Source organism: Cryptomeria japonica, chromosome 7 (genome assembly GCF_030272615.1).
Source record: "Cryptomeria japonica chromosome 7, Sugi_1.0, whole genome shotgun sequence".
In the NCBI taxonomy this organism is placed as follows: Eukaryota; Viridiplantae; Streptophyta; class Pinopsida; order Cupressales; family Cupressaceae; genus Cryptomeria; species Cryptomeria japonica.
The window spans coordinates 160,009,040-160,032,518 of NC_081411.1; the positions used below are offsets into that span (position 1 = coordinate 160,009,040).

General features: G+C 34.2%; 1 protein-coding gene across 1 annotated transcript in view; it reads left to right on the forward strand.

Moving 5' to 3' along the window:
• The first annotated feature begins 2,040 nt into the window (after positions 1-2,040).
• Positions 2,041-23,479, forward strand: part of LOC131078256 (uncharacterized) — a 32,338-nt gene continuing 10,899 nt past the window's right edge. Inside the window, exons 1-7 of the mRNA XM_058015919.2 lie at positions 2,041-2,540; positions 4,801-4,865; positions 7,636-7,684; positions 8,241-8,335; positions 17,592-17,677; positions 17,773-17,832; positions 18,117-18,198. Coding sequence (XP_057871902.2) covers positions 2,354-2,540; positions 4,801-4,865; positions 7,636-7,684; positions 8,241-8,335; positions 17,592-17,677; positions 17,773-17,832; positions 18,117-18,198 — 624 coding nt within the window. The 5' untranslated portion in view covers positions 2,041-2,353. The remainder of the gene's footprint in view (positions 2,541-4,800; positions 4,866-7,635; positions 7,685-8,240; positions 8,336-17,591; positions 17,678-17,772; positions 17,833-18,116; positions 18,199-23,479) is intronic.

The following is a 23,479-nucleotide window of genomic DNA, read 5'->3' on the forward strand; positions in this document are numbered from 1 at the left end:
AAATGTATATAGTGAAATTGGGAAACTAAACTATTGTAAAACTCATAAAGATCCAACCACATAAAACCCTAATTCTACAATGAAATCCACCATACACCAATGAAGAACCTAAAAACATGCAAAACAACAAATATAAAATATTATACCATCCACATGCTCATTAGGGTTTGATTTCCATTGTTTCCTATCTCCATAGATCTTGCTTGACATTGTTGCTCCTAGATTTTATGTGTGCACAAGAGCTCAAGAAAGAACAAATTATGGTTGTGTAGTTGCTTGAATGATTGATCGCTATGAAGGTTTGCATGAGCATTAGAGATTGATAAGGATGAAATGATCCTCTTTTATACAAAGTACCCTAGAACTGGAGGGATAGGATTAAGAGGTGGAAGAATAAATGGCTAGCTAGGATAAGAGGGTAGCGATAGAAAATAGGAAAAAATTAGAGAGGTGGTTAAAGGTTAATTAAGAGATGAATGGCAAGTGTCATGGAGGGAAAAAAATAATAAATTAATTAAATAAATAAAGATTTATTTGATTAATAGAAGAAGTGGAACCAGTTAAATAAATAAAATATTTATTTAATTTAGGGAAAAGATAATTTAAATAAATGGGCAAAGACTAGAATAGGATTAGTAAATTAATTAAATAAATAAAAATCTATATAATTAATAAAAGGCTTAGGATAAAATATTAAATAAATAAAAATATTTATTTATTTAGACTAGGACAATTTTAGGTGTCTACATTATGTATTGTAGAAGATTTGAACTCAACACCATCTAGGTGCCTACAACATTGACTTCACCATTAAACCAAGTACACTTTAGCATCATATTATTTGTTATGGCTCCTTCCAAGTACCAAGTAGCTAATTGGAAACTTGAATGATCAACATAGGAGTTACAACACCTATTAAGAAAAATGACACAACTTAAAAGTTGTAGTGCATGACTTGCACAAGGAGGTTGATCTTGCTTAAAAATTATCTAAAACATATGCAACAATATTTTAATATCACATTTTCAATCCAAAATTAGAATCTTCAGACTAAAATCAACATTAAAAATTGAAAATCTTAATTAGCTACATCACAATGACAATCCTTATGTAGAAATGCTCTTAATGATTGTGAGAGTTTTCATCCTCAAAACCATCTTACTAAACACTTTATATTGTTAGGCGAAGAAAGAATAACTCATATCCATGCTTTGGAATTAAAATTAAAAGAATGAGCAAGAAGACCTTTTTTTAAAAATAATCCTCTTATAACTTTTTTTTGAAGGAAAATAATATAATATTTTAATCAATTATTTTATTTATCCCTCAAAGTTATAAAATATTGAAGTGTAATTTTTAACACTCACTTTAGAACCTTGTGCCTAGTGACACTTTATAATTCACTTATAACAACCTTCCAAAATAATTAAATATGAGTTATATCTTTGAAAAGTAACATAAAGTTACTTTGACAACTTAAATTTAATTGTTTAATTATTTCTTTTTTTACTTAATTATTTAATTAAATGATATGCAAGAGTAGGAAACATAACATAAGTTTAGGTTCAAAAATAGTTAACATATAATTTGGAATCACATTGTCAAGTGTCCTAGATGATTGAAGTGTCAACAAAGATTTCATCCCACTACAATACGAAGATGAGACATAAGTTACAAATATGATCCATGTGCAAAATACTTTATCAAGATTTCATTTACAATCCTTCCACTAGACTTAAAAAGTCCTATCCTATTTACAACTCTATTTAAAAAACAAACAAACAAACTAATCCTATCTTTTATAATAACAAATTCTTTTTTTTTTCTTTTTAAAACACAAACTATTTAGTAATACGAAACATTAAATAATTAAGCTTTTCTTTAAAAAACACAAGCTCATTTCTTAGACAATAATGAACTACTCATGAATTCACGAGTCCCGTTTGAACCCTTTTTTTCCACATTAAACGAATCATATTCGTACAACGAAGCCTACTAATATTTGATCAATAAAATTAAAATATATACACATAGTTAAGGAAAAAACAATTACACTGCTCTTTGTATCAGAAAAAGCCGATCGATATTTTCTAGGTTCGATCCAAGGCCAAATTGCCTTAAATCCACTCTAGATGCGGTATATATATATAGAATTTTCCGCAAAGTTCGTGTTTTGACCTTCGTATATCGATTATGCATCCGTAGGCAATCAAAACGGGCTGAGGATTGTTCGATTTGGTGCAGAATTCTGCACTATTTTGCATTTTTGGTTAAAATACCTTGAAAATTGACATTCTATTCTGGATTGAAGTATTCCTCTATAAGTTAGCTTAGCCGGGAAAAATAGAAAATAATGGTGGGAGTTGCAGAGGAGGCCGAGTTGAATCGGTTAGAGTCGCAGGTAGAAAATGGAGGAGGAAATGTTTGGGAATATTTGTGCCTTATCAAGAAACTTAAAATTAGGCGTTCGGAGAATGTTTTACGGCACGGATTGGTGCTGCTTAATGATTCCAAGAGCAGATCTAAACTTGGCGGAGATGGTCAGTTGAATTTTTATTCCTCTGATATTTTTTTAGTAGTATATCCAGACGTTTTAAAGTTGCAATCTTTTTAGCCTTACTCGTTTTTTTAAATTATTTCCAGAAATTTCACTAAATTTCATCTGTCCCGAGGAATAGATTTTTTAAGGGTTTATGGCCATCAGAGAGTAGTTTTTATTGGGAGATTCTCTTTACAGTGTAATATGTCTTAGATACCGTGATCTAGCTGTAGCTCGGAGGAGACTGTTATTGACTTTTTTTTGCCAAAGTTCTTTTGTTTTTATTTCAAGAAAATTCGCTTACGTCTAAGTTTGCTGCTTTTCGAGGGATAAATTTGTTAAGGGTAGATTCTTTAAACAGTGTAGCCTTTGGCTTAGATGACACGAATAGAATCATCTCCTATGTCTTAAGTCACCCGAGACTTGGAGCATTATGTTTAAACCAATTTGATTTTTTAACACGTTTCATTCGGATTTGATAAAGGCCCTGTTACACAATCCTCAATTATTTTCTACTTAAGTGTATGCAATTTGATTTCTTGCCATTTGAGTGTTACGGTTTGGGGATTAGTTGAAAATCTCATACCAATTGAGGTTTTAGTTTGAGTTCATTTATTTGGATTTTCTACTAGTGAAATTTATGATTTAAATCGTTAACTCTTTGTTTGATTGGAAAGAGAAATGCAAAACCTATTTTGTGCCTTCCTGCTGTAGCATCTCACTGAAAGAATGATCCGCTACTGCACGTATGCGCTTATCTCAAAACAGAGTTGAGAGATTTAAGAAGATCCACTTGTCTGCCAGAAACAGGCTATAACCTATGAGAAGTTGTAGGACTTTGTGAAAGCGACATCACTGTGCTTCATCAATAGGCAGTGGTTCAACCAGGCACTGACTTGCATTTTTATATATAGAACCTCATAATTTGACCAGGTTAGGTTTTTGCTACTTAGCTACCAATTTAGGTCAGTTCACTATCTACTCAACAGCAGTGTTGTCGAATGGGTCCATCTTACTAACCAACAACCAACTTGGATCTACTTGTCCGCAGTGTGCCCTTATTAGTCTACAACCAGCTTCTTCACCAAGCCAGGGATTTTTTTGCCTTGGATTTTAGTAGTACTTCTTTGTCTCTTTTATTATCAGCTAGAATCTAGGGGATGCCACTAGGAATTACGCGTTGGACTCAATCAGTCTGGTCATTCTGTATAAGGCATTCTTATTCTTTGGCACACTCATGGTCGTAACTTCACTGTTTCGACTTACATGGACCAGAACAACTAATTACATCCTTTGCATAGACTTACTAATCTTTCTCCTCCTCTTAATGAATCTATGATTTTATATCTATTATCATTGATATCGAATTATCATGATTTTTGCCTTTTGCTTACCTCTACATCATAGTGCAACATATAATCTGAATTTACTTTTCAATGCCACAGTCTATCATCATCGTATATTTTAAAATTAATGTTGGAGAATGCAATTTTTCTAATTTAATTTTTATTCCACCTAGGGAGGAGTAGTGAGAGTTCTGTTTCTTTTTAAACCTTTGAAATACTCAGGCCAAACTCCCAAATTCATCACTCCCACACACTTGTGCTCTATGTCAAATGGAGTTTGAGCATGGGTCTTTCACACAGTGACTCCCTGGCTCAACCACTAGATCAGAGATCCATCCACAAGGTATCATTGTCTAATACCCTTTGTGAAAGGTAAAGGTATTTTTTTAGGGTACTGCCAAGTGAGACACCTATTTGGTGTATTGAGAACCCCCTTACATAAGCATTGATAAAGTGAATTCTTTTTTTATTTACTTTACATGTTGTTCAGTGAATTAGACGATGTTGCCCCTCTATAGATTTGAACATTCAACCTCCAATAATGAGTACTTATAGCCTCAGCAGTATCAGGCAAATTTGTTTAATTTCTCTTTCACCATTCACATATTGCTGTTGTTTGAAAATGTATTTTATTTTATCAAATGCTCTTTTAACTTTTCAAATTGTTGTATTTTTTTTTTAGTGAGGGGCTTCTCCCTTTTTTTGGGTTCTCCCACTGGCCATTAGTCGTAGCTATTACTTATTATTCCTTTTTATGCCCTCAGTCCTGTTGTTACATTTTGGTTATTTGTCAACATTGTTAAAATTTGAATTCTGGTTCAATTTCTTATTATGTGACTGTAATGTCCTTTCAACTGCATTTGGACTTCTTGGGCTGTAATTTAGACCAATAACTTCTTTTTTCTTATGTTGCAGAGTGGACTCTGTATGAGCAGGTAGCCATTGCAGCTCTGGATTGTCGGAATCTTGCCATTGCAAAGGTAATCTGATTTATTTGTTTCAATCTCTTTTTCTCCACATGATTGTTTTTCTTCTTTTTTTATACCATGGAGTTATTATATTTTGTTAGGTCAGTTGGTCTCCTGGTTCCCATGTCAATATTCTGTAGCTTATCCTAGAAAACGTTTCCTTAAGAAGAGGATAGAAATTTTAGGCCTAAGTAGTCAGTACAAATATATGGTTAAAAACTTAAATGAGAACTTGAGACAGGTTGTCAAGTTTATTATTATAAAAAAATTTGATTAAGCCTAATCTCCATGAGACTCCAGAATCTAGTTACTCAATTCGGATTGTTTGAACCAAATGTAGCCGGGTCTAGTTTTGGACTGGTCGTATTTAACTAATATGGTTCAGGCTTTTCAATTTGTGTATAAATTTTACTGATATTTTTGTTTGAAAAATCCAGATTTGCAAATTATTTTGACCTCATGAAGGAATTAATATTTTTTGAACCTGGTAACTATGCTCCAGAATAGTTTTTATTTTTATTTTTTATCAAACTGCTACCTAAGGGGTAGCTCCTTTTTATATTAAAAGCAAATATGCTCCAGAATAGTTGTATGCATGTTTTCTGGTGAATATATCCATATATAGCTGCATCCTTATTTGTTTACCCACATGAACTAATTCGAAATGGCATCCACAACCCCGTAGACATATCCTCACATCTCTAGGTGAATATATGATCTAGTGATTCATGCAAAATGAAAATATAAGTTGATGCTAGAATCTACATGAAGTTTTGTTTGGATTTAAATTTCCATTTTTTATTCATCACTTAAAAAACTGGAACTGTTCTGATTTTGTTTCTAAGGCGTATTTCGTGATTAGTTGTCTTCTTCATAACAATTATTGAAGCTTTCTCTCATTGATCTTCTAATTATGATTTATATTTATTTAGATTTTGAGATTGTAAGTATTGACATTTTGGTGGGCCATTCTTTTTTAAATTTTTATCATCATTGCCAAAAGGATCTTAATGTTTTAGTTTATCTTAAAAGCTTAGGGATGGAGTTTGTGGATCTCGTCAACATTTTTCCAATTTATTATTAGGTGTTATGGGTTGCAAAGAAAGAGCTTAAAAAGTAACAGAAAGAAGAATATAAAGAAATTAATAATTACTTTCAGCATGTTTAGTGTTTTGAATTACAACTCAATTTAGAGAAAAATGTGGGAAGGGTATAAGACTTAGTTTTGGTATTAATTAAAACATTGAGGTAGAATAGAAAGAGTATACAATAAATAAGGAATAGAAGATGAGAAATATGCTTTTTGGTATTATAGAAGCAAGAAACAAGATGCATAATGGCGTATCTACATTGTGTTGTTACAGATGACGATGATCAATTATCGGTAGTCTGTCTGACTAGAACTGAAACCTATGTTTTAGTTGAGTTCTGCACACTACTATTCTTAATATGTCAGTTTTCACTCTTCATTCTGTCATCTTTATGTACACTTAAAATAACTCCCTTGCAACACAACAAAGTGCTCAAAAGTCATACGATGTTAAATTTTTAGTTGACATTGTTATTGTGTCACAGTGTAGGTCCTTGGTCTATGCTGTGGTCTGCAGTTGCAGATATCACAAGAAAATTATGATAAATTGTGATTTCTTGCTACATGCCCCGTGTGTGAGTTTTTGACTAATTTTATTGCTGAAAATCACCTCTGCCAAAATTACTTGACAATTTTGTCTGAATTTATGCTGATTTGACTCTTCTGTGAATTTTTCCTTTTTTCCCTAAATATCCTTAACACTAAACCTAATTTTTTCCTGTTTTTTCAAACACCCCAATCCTGACCTGATTTTTCTTGATTAAATCATATGATTTATTGAAAAATCTTTGTCTTTTGGTTAGCTAATTTAGTTTGGAGAATGATTGCTATGCTTTGGTTAATGTTTCCTCATTTATTTTTTGGTCAGTCAAGTTGCATGAGAATTTAAAAGCAGTAATAATGTGAGCAATTTATGATTAGGTGTTTTTGCTTGGTAAAATCATTGAGTGCAAGCCATAAGTACTTGTTATTAAATTAATATTGTTCTTGAACATCAAGGTAAAAAATAAGCATTACAAGCATTGATAGAACAGTAAATAAGTATAGATCAAATGACATTTGACCTTTTATAAATTTATATGGTTCTTGACATTAGATTTTCTACACGACCTTTGACCCATGGAATGTTCCTTTTCATGTTTGTTAATGTCAAATCACAATATCTGCCACTTTGCAACAATGCCATTGGTACATATGATTAATAATGCCAATTCTGTACCTAATTAATCATGTTTGAGAAGTGAATGGTTGCTCTAATCTCCTGCTTTGGGAAGTGAGTGCATGAAGGATGAGTGAATGATCTTGGAATGGCCTAAGGGTGTTAAGATGTGGCCCAGGAATGTGTTGTAAAATATATTATAAGATTGGAGTGAAGAATTGTGGTGTGTTTATATATTTCTGCCCAAGTTTTCCATGAATGAAGTATACTTGAAAAGAATGAAAAACTATATCTTTATATTCTTCATGTTATTGCTTGGTTGGATATGGATTTCACTTATCTCTTAGGGAATCACATGTTTCCAGGGAATCTTGAGAAGGATGTTTTATCACTGTTTCTTATATTGAATTTGGTTGGTAATTTTAACATACAGATATTAGCATTTGTTTTTGCAAATACACATATGGTTTGGTGAAAATCGCATTTTGAAAATCAGGAAATTTATTGGTGTGTTCTTTTGTTGCTTTTTTTAGGATTGTATTCAAACTCTCATGAAGAAATTTCCTGACAGCATCAGAGTTGGTAAGAAATGTTATACCTTTCTCCATTAGGATTTGAAGATTAATGATAAATAAATCAGATACTTTTTTATTATACTTCATCTATGGCCAAAATTTGTTTCACATGTGCATTTTTTAAGGTTATATTGTTTTTATGCTAGCAAAAATATCTTAAATATGTTGATCTAAAAGATGCCTAGAGAAATCAATTTCGAGGCATCTATATTGGATTTGTGACATATGTTAGATAGGCACCTTGAGATTGATATCTCTCGGTGTCTTTTAGGTAGATACATTTAAGCTATCTATGTTATTAGTTTATTAGGTTTTTAATTTTCCAAGCTTGTTAAATCTCTCTCTCTCTCTTCCTCTCTCTCTCTCTATCACCACACACAATTGGGCTATATATATCACCATGCATGACTGGTTGTAATGAAGGTTTGGTGTGTAAATGGCCATCAAGTTTAGTTTAAGGAGTTTTTGTTATCCACTCTGTACTTACAACCTCCCCTTGCTGCCATTGTAGTTACGCCTCTTGATGTAATGAATATAGTGTAACATATTGCCATTGATATCAGGAAGGTTGGAAGGAATGTGGTTTGAAGCAAAAGGATCCTGGGAGCAAGCAACTAAAGTATACTCAGGCCTGTTGGAAGAGCACCCATTAGATCAAGTAGGTTCTGTTCTTAAATCTGATTATCATAAATTTATTATTTTTTTCCAAGGACAAACATCACATTGGACATTTCTTAATGTTTTAACCTAAATCATTTATTTCTTGGCAAAAATGGAAATTGGTAGCTTATGATTTTATAACAGCACCAATGTGCTAGATATTCTAAATCCAATGATGTAAATACATCACAAATTTAGTTTATCTCTAAACAACAGATTTTTTTTGAATAAACCTTTAGAATTTAATATTACTTAATAAATAATATGTGCATGCTATAAGTTTTAAAATATATGTATTATACAATTTATGCATAAAATCTAATAACTTACAGTGACCATATTTTTTGAAATAGATTTATGAATACAGAGATATATGTCAATATTAATATTTTGTGGGGACCACATTTGCTTCTGGAATAAATGCTTCTCATATACCCAGCCATACATCTGAAATTGAAGGCAAGATTCACATTTGGGTTCGAATAGGGCAGAAATTAAAGTTTTTAGCTGTGGGTATTCTTTTGGAGGTTTTCTTAGAGGTAGGCAACTGAGTTAGAACTTTCTTTTGGAGATTTTAAGGCTCTTTTGGAATTATTGGAAGAGGACATAGAGTTTGGAGGTCATATTTCCTTCCTGTGCAAGGTGTTAGAATTGTGGAGCTGGTTGCTTCAGTGTTTGGTCAAGTTTTGTTCCATTTTGGAGACGTCTAGGTCCCTGGAATAATCTGCAATCAATTTGAATCGTTTTGGATGTCATTCCAATATTTGGTGATTATTCTATAGAGTTGCCCTGGTTCTTGGGCACTTGAAATTTATTGCTGAAGCACTCAGACCTGCAAATTTTCTCTCTTAGGCAGCTGGAGTGACTTCTCCTTGCTGGACAGATATATTTCTTGAAGCTGTGAATGGTTGAATGGTAGTTTACTGTGTGGGAAAGCTTTCTTGCTTGGACACCATAGAGTTGCAATTCTCAGAATTGATCATGCATCCTTGCTCGAATTTTCAGACCTGCTGGAGATTTATTCGTAGCTAAGAAACCGTTGGGAGTGTTTGTAAGTGGGAAGTTGAGGCTTGGTCAAAGTTTATGTATCTGTAGAGTCAACTGAACCTTGTAGCAGATCTGTCCACTTCTGCTGTTCAATCAGAACCTTCATATTGTCATTTCCAGCCTCCTTATTGAGGTATTTGCTTAAAAAATCTCTGCACGAGTATGTTATTAAAAAAGCTATGACATCAGAGTGATTCCTTATGCTTCTGTAAAAAAAATGAAACATGTTTCTTGATAAACTTCAAACAAACAAATGCAATTTTTTTTTTTTTGGTGTTAGACACTACAATCCATTTGAATTCCATGTGCATCAATGAAAAATCCAAGATAGGAGATGGATGTTTGACCAAAAGAACACTTAGAAAAGTTGGCATACAAATTGTTCAGTTTAAGTGTGCAAAGAACATGTTCTAAATGTTGAAGGTGCACTTTCCAAATGTGAGAAAAGACAACAAGATCAACTAGGAAGACAATAACAAATTTGTCAAAACAATCTCTAAAGGTCTCATTTATCAATCACATGAAAGTGGTGGTAGCATTTGTTTGGCCAAATGGTATCATAAGCCAATTGAAAAGACTTATTTTGGTCTAGAATGATGTCTACCATGCATCTTCTATGTGTACTTGACTTGATAATACTCACTTTTTAGATAAATCTTGGAGAAAAAATTGGTATCTTGGAGTTGATCCAAAAGGACATCAATGAAAGGGAGTGGATATCTATTTTTTATGGTGATCTTGTTCAATGTCTGGAAATCAACACAAAGTTGCCAAGTTCCATCCTTCTTGAGCACAAGTAAAATCGGTGACTCACAAGGGGATTTACTTGGTTTGATGAAACTTTTGGACAACAAATCTTGAATTTGCCTTTTGATTTCATCACTTTGGGGAATTGATTGTCAATACAATGGGGCACTAGGAAAAAGTGTAGCAAGAAGAATGTCAATAGTGTGATTGATTGCTCACTTTAGGGGAAGCGTCTTTGGCTTCTATGTAATAAGCAATCTTAGATTTTGAAACAAATTCTTTTTGCAATTTCCCATCGTTCACAAAACGGGCATTTTGTCAAACAATTTGCATACAACTCATAGAGAAATCTTGAATTCATTGGTTTAAAACAGGCTGTAACAATACATTCAAATATCCTTCATGTAGACATCATAATAGTCAATGTTAAATAACAAAGGCAACAAAGACAACAAAGACCACACAATTCTAGGAAGAGGCAGCTAGGCAACAAAGACCTCACAATTCTTCCAATTCAGTCTCCTCATTCCTTATGCCTCTCTTTTCTGACCTGGACAATAGTTTTTAAGAGTCCAAACTGTGGTAGGATTCTCCTTTTTATGGCTTAGTAGGATTCCTTAAACTTGGTGATTCAAGTTTGATGTTTTTTATATGCCCTGTGAGTTGGTGATAGGGACAAGGAGCAGACCCAAATTCATTTGAACGCTTTCATATTTTACCCTTTTAATATGCGTTGAGGATGGGATGTGCTATGGCTCACCATATTAAATTACCACGCCCCCTTCTTAATCTCCTGGCTATTTATCTTTAACAATTGTTGACTTGCTGAAGTGGTAGGTAGGAAAATTGAGCTTCCACGACTTTTCAAGGTGGGCAACATCCCTTTTTTCAATACCCCAAAAGACTAGTTGATTATCCACAAAGTCCAATTAACCTTGAACTCCTCTCAAGGCTGCGCTTAGTTTCAAAAAACCTTCCCACATCTATCCGAAAGGCCACAACCTCATCAAGATAAAATATAATATCAATGGTGAATTGTTTTTCAAGCAATGTTAGATGGAAATGTTTATAGAGACCCACCGACAGCAAATACCTAGAACCATTGTTGTACTACTCGTGACTCGGTTCGACTCGCCAAGCCCCTGAGAAAAAAACTCGGGAAAAACTCGGCAACGTAAAAACACACTTAATTTTAATAAAAAATGCATCTTTTTTGCAAAATTTAATGAGAAGATGCATCCAATGGGTCAATAAATGATAACACAAAAGAAACAAGCTGATTCTAGATATATTTAAATGCAAAGTGTCTACAAAATCGCATCCTCATGAGGAATGCTGATGGCTGGAAGCAAAATAGTAAATAGTTTTTGTAAAACCAAAAGTAAATAAATCATTACAAATTACAATTACAACTTCCTCTTCCCAGTTCTAGCTAAAACTAGGGGGGAGGTAAAAATAGAGGGTCTAGTCCTAGAAGTCTGTAGTGGGCGTGACTATGCCTCCTCGCTCGGTATGGCTGGCTCATCATCCATCCTGGATGAAGCTATGTCTCCACCTGCTTGTGGCACTGGCAATGACTCCTCATCCTCATCATCTTCCTCCTCAATGTCATCTAGCGTGAAACCAAATCCCCCCCCCCCCTCCTCCATAGCTTGCCTCTCCAAATCAGTGTTGCCATCCTCAGAAAACAATGGAGGCTGCTCTTGTGATGTCCAATCACTGTAAGGATCTATATCATCCAAGTCAAGTGGACCACCTGCTACTTCCTCTACCTTCCTTATGCGCAATCGAAGATTATATTGCACAAAGACAAGGTCATTGAGGTGTTTTTGAGCTAGCTTGCTCCTCTTCTTTGTGTAGATGGCTTCAAACAAGCTCTAATTGTGCTCACAACTGGATGAACTACAAGGTTGACATAAGATTTTGATGGCAAATTTTTTGAGATTTGGGGTATTTCCACCCCAACTTTGCCACCAAGCATCTGCAAATTAAAATTAGGTTGAAAGTAGCACCCCTCGTTGGGGTTTGAGGGTGAGAAAAAGAGGGGTAGAGAGATAGGTCTAGATCTTGGTAGAGATCTACAAACGCGCAATATTTGAAATTTCATCATTCATACTCATAGTTTCAAACTTTCAACTCTAAAATGTATAATACCATGATTTCTTCAATGCTAATTATGTTGTTATATGGAGCCTAATTAGACTTTGAGGTTAAATTTTCCCTACTTCCATCAGCGCAGTTTCCCCTCTATATTTTTCAACGGGGGTTTGGGGGCAGTGCCCCCAAGTTGGGGTCAAGGGGCAGCGCCCCTTGCGCGCTCCCCCTTGACTGGAAAAAATACTTTTATTATTTTATAAAGGTGTCGGGTGTTATAAAGTATAAGAAAGGAAAAAGACATATTGAAATGCCACTTATACTTAAATGTTATATTTCATGTGTATATTCTGATGAAGAGAATGAAACTGACCTGAAAAAACAAAAATTGATAATTTTTTCACATGTTTGGGCCTCTTTTTTTAGTCTAGCCGAGTTTTTAAAAGAAACTCGCCGAGTTTTTGCGATCACTCGGCGAGTTTTTGCTGTGAGTTAAAGTCGTAAAAACTCGCAGAGCTCAAAAACTCGGCAAGTTTTTGAAACTCGCCGAGTACCATGCGAGTGTTCCATCTATGCCCAAAACTATAAAAATAATTAAATCTTCAACACCAAACTGTTACCTCCAAATCTCAGTACATTTGTGAATTTTGAGTGCTTCCATCTGCAATTGGTTAGGGGAGATTTCTCACTATCGAAACCAAATTTCCCTTAGGGTTTTTGTCCCAAGGATTAAAAAACTGAACACAATGCAAACTTGCAAAAGGGTTCTGTTGAATGAACAACCAAAATGCCGAAATGAGTCTCTAAAGCCTCTTTTATAACCTTCTAGGGGGTCGTTCTAGAAATTGTATTTGTAAATCACCTTTTAAACCTTTTTTTGCTCTATAAAATGATGTAGTTTATCTTTACTTTTTCGGCACTTTAGTCACTTGAAATTCACCCTAATAAATAATTAATATAAGTTTTCCTTTTAATTTAGCTTTTGACAGTTTAACTTTTAATTATTTAATATTTTAATTAATTTCCACTCATCTGCCCAAGGTTACAAAAAATACAAAATTAGCTCGGAGGTGAATTCAGAATGCGCCAATATACTCCAAAGCTTGCTGCTTATCCAATGCAATGAAAATTGATACTTTTTAAAAATGGAATATTCCTCCAAGAAGTATGGAATGCACCTAGACTGACGAGTTTGGCCTGGAAAGCATCAATAGACTCATCTTGATCTCCTGAATTCAATGCTACTAATTGAACTTCATATCGAAAAGGTTGGCACTCTCTAAGAAAGTTGGAGCTTACATAGATGTTTGAATGACCGAAAAATGGGGACATTTCATTCTAAAACACATGTGAATAGGATTGCTACAATTTGTAAAGAGCAACATGTGGTTTGGACATAGTGACTTATGCTTTAGAATCATAAGATTGTGGACTTATAAAAGTTAATGCAAGCTCTTGTGCTTGATTAATAGCCTTACATGCTTGTTGGGGGTTGAGTACCAGATTTGTGATGCTCTTAGTAGTTAGTACATTTGATTACGAATGTCTTATTATACTATTGTAGAGTATATGTGTTATTCAAGGCATCCTAATGAGCTTTCCTATCATACTAATAGGGTTTACCGACCAACAAACCACAACAATTAGTAGTGGTCACATCACAAGTGACCTCAACAACAAATTTTGGATGATGTGCAAAAAACCTAATGCACGTGTGTGTGATATATGCGGATGAACCACCGACATCTTATGTGAATATGGATGAGGATATAGATCCATCAATAGATGCAATTTGTCAACAATGGACCTTGCGGTCAATTCTCTCTGCAAACCATTATTGATGATACAATCCACAAAGATATCGTGTGTTAAGTGGCACAAGTAACAAACAAATTGTCAAGTCCCTTTGAAGTAAAATGATGGTTCATCAATCTGACCTTTTTGAGTCTACCTTTCAACTCTTAATATGCATTGTCATCACCAAAACTCTTGATGGCAGCATTCTTCTTTTTCACTTTAGGAGACTATACAATTGAACTCTTCTTCAAACTAAAACATTTGAACTTTTCATGAGCCCTATTTACAATAAGTACAAAACTCAGCAAACTTCTAGTATAAAAAAGAAGAATGTATACAATGAGAAGAGGAAGGAGAAGAAAAATAATCTCTTTCAAAGAATTATGGTGTGATTGAGAATTTGAGGCTTTGAAAGGACTTGTAGAAAAGGAATGCTGAGATGATCAAGATTGGCAACAAGTTTTTCTTTTGTCAATTGTGCTTGGTAGAATGCAACATCTAGTGTTCCAAGGATAGTGTATTTCATCTCTAGGATAGGTGTTCTTGTAATCTGCTCATGAACTTGAGAATTAGAGTAGAAGTTGGATTTGACACAATGTAATATCCTCAATCATTTGAGCTGTTAGATGCTGTCTTGCACAAACATTTGATGAACTTGTTGCAATTGGATCTTGGTCATTGTTGGAAGATAAAATGCAACCTTAATAGTGTGACAAGTTGATGCTCTGTGTTGATAGGATTTAGAGCATTTGGGTGTTTAGTGACCAAGACCTTATGACACTAGAGATTTAATTTCACAAAGGGTACCTTATTGGCTTTAGGAACTTGGTTATACTCAAACCAAGTCTCCATGTGAAGGACCCAATTGTACAGGTAATCGAGATCTCAAGATCTATTAGAGATCTTGACCTTGCTATTGGTTGTTGAATGGTACCCCCTAAGGGCAAGAAGTGCTTGAACAATAGAAATGCCATTGATTTTATTAGTCAATGCGGGTACCACTCAAGTGAGCTCATCAACTCTCTCAACTAGATTAGTGGCCATGCTATTATGAGTTGAGTCAATAATAGATAGTTTGAGATTATTTTTTGAAATGACATAATTTTGATGCTATATTTGATTTCTCCTCAAACAATTAGGTCCTTTCAAAAGAGTTGCATTAAAAAGTGGTATTGTATGAGTGCAAAAATGTGTTCAGAATGCTCTAGAAATGGGTACTATATATGGAGTCTAAGAGCAAATTGGAAATATCTTGAGTTGGAAGTACAAATTATACAAAATGTATTTTACGACTACATCAATTCGAAAAAATAGGCAAGAGCAAAGATCAATAGGGCAAGAGCAACACTGATAATAATATTAATTTTCATAAATTTTCTAGAATTTTGTGCACATATCATAACAATGACCAAAATATCAAGTTGAAACTTCAACTCTTCATAACTAGGCCCTTGTGAGTTGTATTTCAATAGAACAAAAGACAATCTTGACTTCCTCAACAACTTTGGATGCTATGGTGCTAACCAATATTTGTTTTGATGCTTCTACAAAAAGTTTGTTGATGAGAGCATCAAAACTCAAATCAAATGGATTGGAAAATAAACCCAAACTCACGGATTGGAAAATGATCCAATACTAATTGATATGGAATCAAGTAGAGCAACGGTTGGCGATCAAATTCAACACAAAAGAAACAATAATCTTTACAAAAATAAAGTGCAAAGTTGATTCCAAACTTGATTAATTTGATAAGAAAACATCCACAATTATATAGGCACACGTATGCCAAAATTATAGGATTTGAGAATATATTCTAATTCTGAACATGAAGTGCAAAACAAAAAAATTTAACAAATAGTTAACTAAAGCTAACCTTCTACGAACTAGGAAACTAACTTTCGACTTTTAGCTTTTACATAGGATTAAATAAACTAATAGAATAATAAAATAAGCTGATTGCTAAGGTCTATATTATGGTCTATGAATCCTCATCAATATATGCTATGTACCTAGGGATATGATATTATAATGTATACGGGTGGATGGAGATGCAACATGTGGCACACATCCCTTAGGATAGTTGTATGGGTACTAGGTAATTATGAGGTCTGCATGGGTTTAGTGCTTTACCCCTACTTTATGTTGCTAGTAGATATTTGAGTAGTATGATATTGTATTTGAGATCTCTTTGAGAAATAGCATGGAGTGGCTTCTTCCATAATGAGTATTGTATGGTGTTACCCTACCTTATGGGTTTATTCTATTTCTACATATAGACACACGCATGCACCCTTACTAATAATAATTAATAATTATTATTTATTAATATTCTATTCACTGACAACTTTTTGAATATTTTTTTCCTTTCTTTCCTTCTTTAGTTTCTCATTTAAAGGGCTTTATGTCTTTTTTTATTTATTCTCACAAATATGAATATAAATATTACAAACACATCAATTAATTTCTTAATGACTTATTATTATTCTACATTATTTATTCGGTTATTTTAAACTGTTTTTTTTGTGTTTATTCTTCAGCTTTTAATAGTCTTCCTTTTTTTATTTCCTTGTTTTCTGATCTGTACCATGTTCCCCTTGTCTATTTAATGAGCACTGGTTTGCAATTCTTTCATTTATATCTTCATCTTAATGATGGATCACAGAGTGTGATCCAAAATGTTTCTGTAATTTCTTTTAGACTGTTAACATCCAGAAGCATTCTTGATCACTTTTACATAGAATTAGTTAAATGATAAGCTTTCCTACTTAAAGTGATGGATCTTCATTTTAAATGTAGCCATTTTAATGATAAAAAACACGCACAGGTTAATAAAATTGAAATATGTAAGCCTGCTGCATATGCTGCACCATACAATTTATAATTAGATTGTGTTATTATGCCTTAAGAGCATTTTTTGTTGGAAGAAAGAAATATTGCAATGCAAGAAATATTAGAAGAAAGTGGTTTGGTTCCTTGGATGATCCAGACAAATTTGCAATTTTACAGAGGTTGTTTTCTTGAAGATTTATCTTAATATGGTAAAACTATTTATAACTATTGCATTGTTGAATTAATTTACCTGAATGTAAATTGGAAAATGAGGAATTTTAGTAGAAGCAGCAACCACAAGCTCTGTATATAGGTGCTGATTAATTTTGAAAATTCATTTCAGTAATTCAAGAAGTTCACTCTTCAAATCATCCTTTATCTATTTGGGATGTCTATTTTGTCTTTCTTTAAATTTCATATTCTATATATCAACAGTTCCCCTGCCAAACAATAGGTAATTGAATAGTAGATAATTACTTGTTGCATTAACAGTTCTCACATCAAATTATTAGACCAGGTGGTCCAGCTATAATTTATATGTTCTTAACGTTTCATTTTAGGTGGAAGTTAAAAGCTTTGTTGGGTCTGTAAGATTTGGGTGGTAGTGAATTCTAGTTGTGTTACATTGGTTCTTCCATGCCTACTATGTTTGCTTAGTCCGTTTATTACAATGTTTTGGTGATGTATGCAAACTATCATATTGGGGCTAAGTGGAGTGACTGTGTTATCTGTAATTGCAGCAAATTCATAAGAGGAAAGTTGCCATTGCTAAGGCGCAAGGCAATTTGTTAGAAGCTGTGGAATGTCTCAATAAATACCTTGAGATGTAAGTGAGTCAATGCATTTTCTCTTAAAGCAGAGTTATAAGCAATGGTGGAAAATGATGTCAATATAAGTTGGTTTAAAAAATCCTCATTGCAGATTCATGGCAGATCATGATGCTTGGAGAGAGCTTGCGGACATATATATTTCTCTTCAAATGTGAGTTATTTGTCTTTGACGTCTCTTTTGGAAGTTCTAAATATTAGCTGTGTTTAGTAAGCGTTTTGCTTCAGTCTCAGAAGCAAATTTGAGTATAGTACTTGGGCAATTAATTGATTTTAGCTTCTTGATAGAAGAATCAGTCCCTATTCCCAGCCACTGTTAAATTCTAGTGAAGGTTGGATTACAAGCATAAAAAATATTCTGAAAAGCAAAGTAGACCCTCACTGATATACAATGACATGGTAGAAACTTACACTTGATTTTTGGTTTCTGTTTTGTAGGTATAAACAAGCAGCCTTTTGCTTTGAAGAGCTAATACTTGCCCAACCATCAAATGCTTTGTTTCACCTATCATATGCAGAGGTGTGTGGCTTATCTGTCACTCCCTGTTTTGAAGGATAGTAAATAATTGTTCTACATGTGGATATGAAGTATTGGTAAATGTGAAGCTTAAACATAGTGCACAATGATGCTGTTTCACAAGTATAGTTGCTTACATTAACGTTCTTCTTATTCAAGTATAATTCCTTCTTTTCGTTATCTGCTACTGCTGTTTGGTGTGGGAGGAGCTATCTTGGTCTAAAGTGTTACAGAGCCACAGAAATCCGAATAAGTTGAGATATGGGTTTTTTGCCCAACAATATAGCAATAGCTAACTGTAATTGTTAAAATGCCAACTGGATTATATATTCAGTGAGCCATTTTTCTTGTTTAAGGGGACAGTTGCTAAATAAGACCAGCCAGTTTTTTTAAGTTTGATAAAACTTAAGCTAAAATTTCAGATCATAAGTCAGCAAGAAGATAAAGTGGTGTTTTGTGTTATGTTGAGCAGCTGCTTCCAAATTATCTTTATCTATTTGCGTCTCCTATAATCCCAAATTTGATTCTACTTCGCTTTGAGTCACTTCATATGAGATTCCAGTTATACATTTTTGCATGGCGGTAGCATATCTTGAAGGGTGGAGAGGAGAATGCCATGAATGAATTCATGACAACACCATTCCTTATGTGCCAGGGGCGCAGTATTCCTTGTTTCTGTAAAGTCACGATTTCCATTCTAGCACTTGGCAATTGTGTTTCTGGATAGTCTCATTGCATCTGATTGTTCTTATTCACAACTTTTGTTTTTCAATCATATGCATCCCATAGTGATGGCCAGCATGTGGATACTTGTCCTGTGCATAACTGAGAAAATTCGCAGTGGTTACTGCAAATATGGAAGTTGTTAATTTTCCCAGGTTTTATTGGATGTATTTTAATGTATATATCTGATTCAATCTGATACTTGCATTCTTGGAATTCTATATGTTCTCAAATTGAATAACATCATACTATATATATTCCTTTGGAGAGGCATGTCCTTGAACGGACATGTCTCTTCTTTAATTATAATAATTTAATCAATATTATAATGTTTCATCAATCAATTATTAATTTAGAATAATATAATAGATTAATATTGAATATTAAATTTTATATGATTAATAATAATATAATAATATATTATTATTAATCAACATATATTATATGTATTCTAAATGATCATTCGACTCAAGCTACAAACATTAACAGAAGTGATATTACAATGGTAAAAGAAAAGCGATATGGAGAGCTGACTAATAAGCTGGGAATTGTCTAGTATTTTAGTAGAAGCTTCTCTCTAAAGTATATCAGTTATGGGAGTATTGGGGTACCCAAGGTGATTCGATGGTGTGGCAAAGTTGCTTAAAGTTCCATTATCAATTAGAGAATTTGTGCATCTGAGATATAAAATACCTATATGAATTGTCTTCATTGGCCTTGCCTAATGAAGGCTTTCTTTGTGGCCATCTGTCACTACTAGTTCTTCCTGTTCACAGCTTCCATGAGCTCTTTCCCTTACAGCTGAACAATATTGGAGAACCCAAAATGATCATTTGGAGGCTGAACTGGAGGAAGTTGGGTCAGCTGAGCTATATTAATCTTTGTCTTGTGTCCAACTGTATGATGATTTTTTGGTCATTATTTGTGAAACCATAATATGCTTTCTGTGAGTGCCACCTGTTTGAAGTTCCTATTGAGCTATCTTTTGCAATTAGAAAAGAAGGAAAGAAAGATATTTTATTGTAATGGGCACCCTAGAATGCCCAAAAACTAACCCAATTGCTGATAGGAATTTAGTCAAACAGTTTGCATCCAACTCCTTATTTCTCTGTTTAATGTTTAAATCCCCTTATAGCTTCGGAAATGAAATGTTTGTTTGTTTTTAAGTCTTTGCATAGATTTGAAATCACATAATATGAACTAGAAAGAAATTACAATAATATGCAACATGAAGATTGAACTACTGCTGATATGATATTATTTCCAGAATTATTAAAATCAAATACATAGCAGATTTTTCAATTCACTAAATACTCCAGCATTTTTGACATAATATTCCAGCAATGACTTCCCATCTTGCTGCTACAGTAACATGAATAGTGCCGTGCTACAGTAATGTGAATAGTGCCAGGCTACAGTAGCGTGAATAGTGCCGTGCTACAGTAACGTGAATAGTGCTGCGCTACAGTATTAATTAGTCTTCAATCAGTCCAATATCTTCATAAAATCATCCCTTCAGAATGGCATAAGTGTTGGTCAAGAAGTGGAGAAGGTATGAGCAAAACACCAAATCTGCCTGTAGCTGGAGATGCACCCAATTTGCCTGTTAATGAAGCTGATAGCAATGGATTCCAAAGGCCAATCCCCAAGGGAATGACGTCTAGAATGTCACAAGAAAGGATAGACGTCCTCTAATGCCAAGAATGGATCTGCAACTCACACATCAATTTCTTCTCATATTCCACATGTTGAATGAAGCCACAAAAGCTTCCTTTTATTCTTTCTCCAAGGGTCGACCCAACTCACTTGAGCAATGTGGGAAAAAAGATTTGCAATATAAAACATATTAAAATATTCACGTATGTCTCCCTTGGGTGCCCCTTTGATTTGCACACATCCCCATAAAATAAATATTAAAGTAACACTTTAATATTTTACAATTAAATTAAATGTTACTTTAATAACACTTCAGGCATTCAAATATATTAGCAATCGGACTTCGAATAGCGCGAGTGATAGCTCGTCGGAAAGCTCTCGCCGAGGAGTATCGAATCCAATCACCAAAACTAGCCTTCGTTGTGTCTTGTTGACTTACTAAAAATAGTAAGTATGCCTGAAACTAAGTAAATCAACTCCGTTTTGGCCCAAACTGGGAATGACTAGGCCAAGACACTCCAGGATCCCCTTAAACCCTTCGTTAGCCCTCGGGACCATGTAGAGATAGGCTAACGCACATACACTTGGTCAACTCCTAAAGTGGGGACATTACATTTATTAATATCCATAGATGACCAAAAGTAGGTCAATGGGACTAGAGGTTACAACAGTTGACAATCGAAGTTTCTGGGAAGAGAGTATTAGAGTAATAGAGATAGATATAAATCATAAGACTACCCTGATAGGATGGTATATTGAGATGGTCTTTAAGCGATTCATGTTCTTTGGATCAACAGTCTTGATGGGCATTGTTTTTTTCTTATATTCCTGAAGTGATGGAATCTAGTTAGGTGGATCAATGGCCATAAGAGGCATTTGATGCTGCAACAATCACTTGTTCATGCACAACTTTGTATGAGTTGGGACACAAAGTGGAGCATATTAATATTATATTTTCCTAAGTTAATTATTAATGCTCAATCATGTAATATATTGTAATTTTAGTTTCTTAGAAACTTTCTATTTTGTAAATCCTTGTAATTTATTTATTAAGTGTTGCTGCTCATTGTTAATCATCAACTATTTTTTACCAATTATGTTTCCCTAATATGGTATTAGAGTAGCCATTTTAAAAATTCTTCTTGGGCGATTTGTTCCACTTCAAAATTTTTAAGATTTCTAGAAAAACAATTGTATCAGAACAGGCTAATTTTGTCTTCTCCACGCGTGTGACCTACAATCTTTTAAAAGTTTTTTTTGTGCCGCGTTTTTGCCCTCGACTCGTGCCTGGTTGGCTCCATGACCTCCCGTCTCTTCGCGCGTCTACATCACACGATCTTTTGCATCTCTCTTTGTACGATTTTTTGTGTGCCTCCCTTTTCTGTGTTCTTTTTTTATTCTCTTGCGATTTATTTTGTGCGATGTGATTTATCACGCCTTGGTTATTTTTTGCCAAAACCCGTGTTTGGAGCAACGCGATCTTCATTTTTGCGAGTTGCATTTCATGATTTTCACCAAAGTCGTGTTGGCTTGAGACGGTTTTTGTGGATTTCGGTATTTTTTTTGCAGTTTCGGTGACAAGATTTCTTCATTGTCTCTTTCTTGACGGCTAGGGTTCTTTGCATTCCGAGTCTTCTTCTTGCAATTTTCGACTAGGGTTTTGACCCTTCAGTTCAAGTTGAAATTTTATTTTGATTGCAAATTTTTGGCAGGTATTTCGAGATCTCAACTGGGTCGTTAGATTTTTTTGGGTGCATCGTTTTCCGTGCCTTGATTTTTGAGCCATCAGATCTGCATTTTGATTTCAGATTCCTTGTGGGTTTTTTGAAAACTAATCCGGGTTGTCTTCATATTTTTTTGGGTCAGCGGGATTTTTTTTTCTTGAAATCTATGCTAGCCGTACTTCGTCTTTTTCAAAGTCTATACCTGATTTTGCTTCTGTTTTAGATTCATGCCTTTTTCAGATTTTCTCGTTTTTTGTGCATTGGGAAACATGCAAGATGGCATCATTGACCAACTTGATGTTGGAAGGCAGTCAACGATTCAACAACAAAAATCATAACACCTAGAAGTAGCGCATGTTGACTATTTTCGAATATCACCGCCTTGATGATTTGGTTTTGGGAAAAGAATCTCGTCTTTTTGTAGCCGGATTTGATCAAGACTAATTTGATGATCGCAATCGAGAAGCTGTCATGCTTCTTAAGCTCTTTGTCATAGATGACCAGTTACCTCAAATTCCTTCTGGCAAATCAGCCTCAGAAATTTGGAAGCATCTGAAGGAGTTGCATGAGACATCCAACAAAAGTCGAGCGTTCCTCTTGAACAACCAGTTGTTCTCCATCATGATGGATGAACACATGTCCTTACAGAGCATCTCACGAAGATTAAGGACATTCGAGATCAATCCGAAGCTATTGGTCGAAAGATGGAGGAAGAGGATATGGTAGTGTTGACGTGTATTTTGTACACTATCAAACACAAAATAAAATACCCAAGGGTACCTTATCCTCTCTTGAGTAAAGCCTCTGATTATCGCGAAAAAGGATCAATCAGGATGACTCCAAGGTTCTTTGTTGTAGGATCTCTATATGTGGATAAGTTCTCTGTGGTATGATGTGATTTGCTAGAATCACAAGGGGACTTACATTTGATGACTGAACGTCTGATCTGCTTTGAATATTGCTGGAACACAAGATTTTACTAGCTTTGATTTGAAAAAAAGGAAAAAAGGCGAGGGCGAGGAAAGGATCTAATTCTAATACTAAGAATGTAGGAGCAATGAATGATCTTTGATGAAATTCTAACTAAGTCTTGTTTTGACATCCCAGGACCATCTCCACAAGGTTAGTGCGATCTTCGAAGGAAAGCTTTATGATGTTCAAATCATCATTGCAGGCATAGA